The sequence below is a fragment of the Anolis sagrei genome, chromosome Y, assembly GCF_037176765.1.
Source record: "Anolis sagrei isolate rAnoSag1 chromosome Y, rAnoSag1.mat, whole genome shotgun sequence".
In the NCBI taxonomy this organism is placed as follows: Eukaryota; Metazoa; Chordata; class Lepidosauria; order Squamata; family Dactyloidae; genus Anolis; species Anolis sagrei.
In genome coordinates, this window is record NC_090035.1 from 66,803,147 (window position 1) to 66,809,146 (window position 6,000).

Below are 6,000 nucleotides of genomic sequence, written 5' to 3' on the forward strand. Positions count from 1 at the left end.
TTTCAGTGTCAAGAGGGGAAACCAACACTTTCTTTAATCTGGGCCAGCTTCCCAGAATGGGGAAGAGAAGAAGACTAAAAGATAGTATCTGAGTGTTCTGCAAAGCCCTAGAGAAGAATCACACAGAAGAAGCAAAAACACTTCTCTGTTGCTCGAAGATAAAAGCTAGGTCAAATGGGCTTCTCACAAGAAGTCAATTTTTGGTGGAATATTAGAAACACCTTGACAAGAGCAATTCAACAAGGAAACAGTTACTGGGAAGGGTGGAATGTCTTTTACTTGAGGACTTCAAATAGAGATTGGATAGTCATCTTCTGGAGGTTATCCAGCTCTAGATTTCCAAGCATGGAATCGGGCTCCAAGGTAACCTCCAATATTGTAATTCTATGACCTGCTAGCCATGCTCACTAAATGGCACCTCCATGTTTGGTCAAAACATGTCTCTCCGTGGCAGCTGCTGAGAAGAATTTATTTCTTATTTTATTTATTTTGCATATTTGTATCTCATCCTTCTCACTCCTGGAGGGGGACTCAGGGCAGCTTCACAACAGGCATTCATTCAGTGCCAACCACAATAATAAAAGCAATTTAAACAATTTGTTGATGCTTTAAAATTACTAAAATATTGTTTAAAATCATACAGGTTTGAAATCATAGTCCAGGTCAGCCCATTGTCATTCACACAAATTGGGACTCATTCTAAATTGCTGCCTCTGTTGTTTGAATGCTTGGTCCCATAACCAGTTATGAGTTTCATTCTAAAGAACAAGAGGGAGGGGGGTCAATCTAATGTCACTGGGTAGAAAGTTCCATAGGTGAGGGACCACCAGAGAGAAGGCCCTGTCTCTCATCTCCACCAGTCGCATTTACAAGGATGGTGGGACCGAGAGCAAGACCTCTCCCATTGATCTTTGTGCAATGGTCCATAGCAGGAGATACGTTCAGACAGGTAAGCTGGGCCAGAACTATTCAGGGCTTTATAAGCTAAAGCCAGCACTTTGAATTGTGCTTGGCAGCAGACTGGCAGCCAGTGGAGCTGGCGTAGCAGAGGGGTTGTATGTCGCTTTCTGTATGTCTGTATAAAGCTTTCATCGGGGGGAGTGGGGGGACAAAATCAAACAAAATATTGGTCTCAGCCAGAGGGCTTCTCTTAACCCTTAAAAAGAAACTCCAGAATTCATCCCTATAATTTCTGTTCAAAGTTTATTGCCAGTATTGTCAAATCAACATAGAGTGTGGGTTCCTAGATTCCATGGAAACAAAGGCTCTGTGGATATGGATTCCCACTTTAGAGATCCAGGCACATTTTAGGTGCTGCAACCAATGTTTATTTCTAGCACCTCTGCTACTCGTCTGATGGGTTTGGTCAACCACTCCAAACATAAATGAAAATCTATACAAAGGGCCCTTCCGCACAGCCATATAACCCAGAATATCAAGGCATAACATCCCACAATATCTGCGTTGAGGTGGGTTATCCGAGTCCACACTGCCATATATTCCAGTTCAAAGCAGATAATGTGGGTTTTTTTTCAGCTGTGTGGAAGGGGCTCCAGATTCCTGCTCCAGGTAGATGTTTAAGTACATATAAGAAATGCATGTGATGTATATGCTAACGGTTTGAACCACTATCTTTTATCATTAGCAAATATCACCATGGTAATATTCATGAGGACCACGATCATCATTCATTAGACCAACAGCAGCCGCATTAGGAGGAACTCCATAGCAGAATGATGAATTTTAGAGTCCTGAGATGACCCTAGTTCTCCACACTTCTAGTTAAAACAACTCATAAGAAGATAGGATGCTGTCCTATATTAAGTCAGACAATTTATCCACAAAGACTAGTATTGCCCTCTTAAACTGTCAGTAGATCTCTCTCTTGATGTCACCTGGTCATTTTTAACCACAAAAGACCCAGAACATTAACTGGGACCCTCTCCATTCACAAAAATTTCCTCCAGCATTTGTCTATCATCCATCACTCCAGAAAAGGAGTTTCAAATACAACAGCTATGAAGGAATATGCTTCCGATACACTGACGCATCATCATCAATCAACATGGATGTCTACTGGCTTGTTTTTGATCACCTTGACCCTATCATCCATACATCGACCCCACCAATGCAGGCCCAACCCCATAGCAGCCAGTCCTATGGATGCCCAAACTCACCCGGCCCAGGGCCACCAATCAAACTGCTTGTTTCAATGACACCACCAATTCAAGTAGTTGGTTGGCCATGCTATCTGCCAATGGGAATCCCCCTTTCAAAAGAGGATCTGTGCCAGAGTTGAAAAGGCTAACGGTTTGATCCCTGGCACATTTCAGCTTTAGGCATTGCTTCAAAATGTAGAGGTGGACTATGGAAAACAACAGCTCTCACTAAGTTATTTATGCAGAAAGGTAGCTGTATTAGTTTCCTGTAGCAAAACTGAACCACCAGGAGTTCTCAGCCACCGAAAAGATGAAGAAATGTATTGTCAGATGTATCCGACAAAGTAAGTGCCAATCAACCCAAGCTGACACTGCAAATACATTTGTTTCTCTTTTAAGGTGCTGTGTGACTCTTGGTTGTTCTTACTAAAAATGCCAATCAGACCTCTTTTAATACCATCAGTGGAACAACACTAATAACACAACTTCAGTACTGGATCAGTTTTGATATGATATGATCGTTCAAGTGATACTTTTGAAATTTTTGCCAATATTAGCTTTTTCTGTTGCACCGATGTCTGTGAATCTGCAAAGACACAGAAAGAATGCATTTGTCTCTCCTTCTCTCCTACTCTCCTCCCCCACCTCTGTGAAATTGTTTGGTAGGTGACTCAGGAAAGACAGAAGCAAGAAACAAACACATTCATTAGCAGAACAAATAGGTTTTAAGAACAATTTAGGCAAATTCAGAAAACAATACAGATGGCAACTGACCACAGATGACAGCAAAATGGAACCTCCCTCTTCAGAGGTAATATACCTTCAAATACCAGGTGCTGGGAGAAGAGAGGCAGAAGGTGTCCTGCTGGAAACATCAGTACTGCACCAGATGGGCCTTTGTTCAGTTCCAGCAGGGTTCTTCTGGTGTGCTTAATTCAATCAGGCCAACTCTGGCATTCCAAAATGCCAGTCCTTATACCATCGCAACCTGCATCGCTACAGATCCAAGACAATTCCAGGAGAAACACCACAGCTCTCAGTAATCTCATTCTGCCACTCCATGCCAACAACTGCACCACAATGTTGAGTAGAGTCTGCACCACTCTCAATACTGCTGGTCAAGCTGGGCCAGCATCCATCGACATACAAGCACTCCCCATAATACCATCAGCCTCAATCACCTGCTCCCCAGTTGTCCCTCCAGGCTAGGGCTATTGAGATAAACACCAGCAATGAAGGAAGTGATGGTGTTTGTAGAGTGTAGTAGGGAAGAGTGTGCCAACGATCAGAGCAAAGGACAATAACCCAAGCAGATGGATGGATCATGTATGCGTTGACTTGGAATTAAGTCCCACTGAGTTCAATGGGTAAGTGTGTGCACAAAGTATAGCCTTGCTCCCCCAAAAGCAAGCATTGGGGCCAACATCCCCTAACGCCTCTCAGTGTGCCTCCCACCTTCTGTCCTTTCCATCTATCCTTTGGGGCCATCACTGCCTTTATAAATATTCTAGTTGTCATCACCACCACGATTATCTCTATCATCACCTCTCTCCAGTCTCCCCCCCCCCCTCTCGTTTTCCACACTCAGCAGACACACACACGGCACACAAGTCTTTTGACGAGTCCCCACGCAAACAAACACATCCCCCTGGCAAGGAACACACGTACAAGCCTTTCATTCACAAACCCACGGTCTCTTTGCCCCCCCCCCCCAAATGTCCAGCCATCAACACAGTGTGTACACATCCCCTCCTGTTTCTTGCCAGACCAACACAGTGTGTCCTGTGTTTTCCATCCACTGTACATCCCCTTTGCAGAGCTTTCGGCAGCTTGCTCTGAGTCCCGTCTCCCCAAGACACCCAGAAGCAGGGATAGGAGGGCAAATGCAGCATTTGAAGAAGTACACACAAAGATACACATGTAGATAATTGTCACGAAAAGCAATGCCAAGGAGGCCCCTAAAAGAGCTGATGGAAAGGTGGAACCCAAATTGTTGTGATCCTTCCTTGGGAGAAAACGAACATGGATCTGACACCAAACCAATGGTGAAAGAAGGAAGAAGAGGAAAGGAAATGCCAAATGAGGATCTAAATGAGCAGTCCAGCAGAGAGCAAGCTGGACGGTGGGAAGGTGGTACCCAAATTGTTATGATCCCTCCTTGGGAGAGAGAGAAATAATCTGGATCTGACACCAAATCAATTGATGTGAAGGCAAAAGAAGGGAGAGGAGGGAAGGAAATGCCAAGTGAGGATCCAAACGAGCAGTCCAGCAGAGAGCAAGCTGGATGATGGGAAGGTGGTACCCAGATTGTTATGATCCCTCCTTGGGAGAGAGAGAAATAATATGGATCTGACACCAAACCAATCCATGTGATGGAGAAAGAAGGAAGAAGAGGAAGGAAATGCCAAGTGAGGATCCAAATGAGCAGTCCAGCTGGATGATGGAAAGGTGGTACCCAAATTGTTATGATCCCTCCTTGGGAGAGAGAGAAAAATAATAATAATCTGGCTACAACACCAAAAGGGGAGCACAGCAATGGATGTGACAGAGAAAGAAGGCGGAAGGGGGGAACATAATGCCAAGTGTGGATCCTAATGAACTCTCAAGAGGAGAGCAATCCAGGCAATAGGAAGGGGGTAACAATTTTTGTGGTCATTGTATTGTCGAAGGCTTTCACGGCCAGAATGACTGGGTTGTTGTGACTCACAACCTCTGAGGATGCCTGCCCTAGATGCAGGCGAAACGTCAGGAGAGAATGCCTCTGGAACATGGCCATACAGCCCGGAAAACTCACAACAACCCTTTGCGATCCTTCCTTGGGAGAGAGAAAAGAATTACCTGGATCATATGACACCCAAAAAAAGAGGAAACAGCAATTGATGTGATGGAGAAAAAAAAATAAAAGGAAGGAAATGCCAAGTGAGAATCCCAATGAGCTGGACGATGGGAAGGTGGGCTCAGAATTGTGCCCATACATAGACCTCGTTTCCTTGGGAGGAAATAACAAATAACGTGGGGTCATAATAATAATACACCAACATTGAGAAAGATGTGGAAAGGAGGAAATGGTAAATAAACATGTAGATGTGTCTAGGACAACTCCAGAAGTGAGTCTTTTGGGGTAAAAGGGGGGGCAACCCTTCCATATAGGAGCCGAGCACCATGCCAAGCCTCATAGAGGTGCGATGGCGCTACCTTTTATGGTTGTGTCGAGCATTCCCACGCACACGCGCAGACACGCGTGCCCCAGGTACGCATTGGGTATTCCGTCCGCGTCCTCTGCCCATGCACACACTAGTCCTCCCAGCCACCCACCCACCCCCCTCCCCTTGCAAAATAGTACCCCCAAGCAGAGCTGGAATGCGGTACCTTGGTGGAGGGCCAGCATGCCCATCCTGCAGAGCAGCGCGCCCAGGAGCAAGGGGCAGCTCATGATGCTGGAGGGGCTGCAAGAGGTGGGTGCAAATGATGCTGCTGCAGCGGCGAGGCAAGGATGGAGGGAGGCAAGGATGGAGGGAAGCAGGTCCGGGCTGGCTCTCGCATCCGACCCACCAGCCTTGCTGCATCTCAGGCGGGAGGGAAGGAAGGAGGGAGGGGGAGGCGAAGGAGGGGGCGCCCGAGCTACACAAGCGAGAGGGGAGGGGGGAGGGAGGGAGGGGGGCACAAAGGGGGCGGGGAAGCCTCGGAGTGACAGCTGGGCAGAGAGGGGGGACGCGCCCCGCAAAGCCAATCAGCGCCCGGCATGCAAATGAGCCAAGTGGGGGCCCACCAATAGGAGAGAGGGGGGGGGGAGGCCGGTGTGGAGGGGGGTCCTGATTTATGAGGGGCTCTTTGTTACTGC

At 46.7% G+C, this 6,000-nt stretch overlaps 1 protein-coding gene across 1 annotated transcript in view; it reads right to left on the bottom strand.

Annotated features, from left to right (window-relative positions):
* LOC137095410 (igLON family member 5-like) overlaps positions 1-5,746 on the bottom strand; it is a 283,394-nt gene extending 277,648 nt beyond the window's left edge. Inside the window, exon 1 of the mRNA XM_067462043.1 lies at positions 5,529-5,746. Within this exon, the coding sequence (XP_067318144.1) occupies positions 5,529-5,592 (64 nt within the window). The 5' untranslated portion in view covers positions 5,593-5,746. The remainder of the gene's footprint in view (positions 1-5,528) is intronic.
* Between the last annotated feature and the right edge of the window lie 254 nt (positions 5,747-6,000).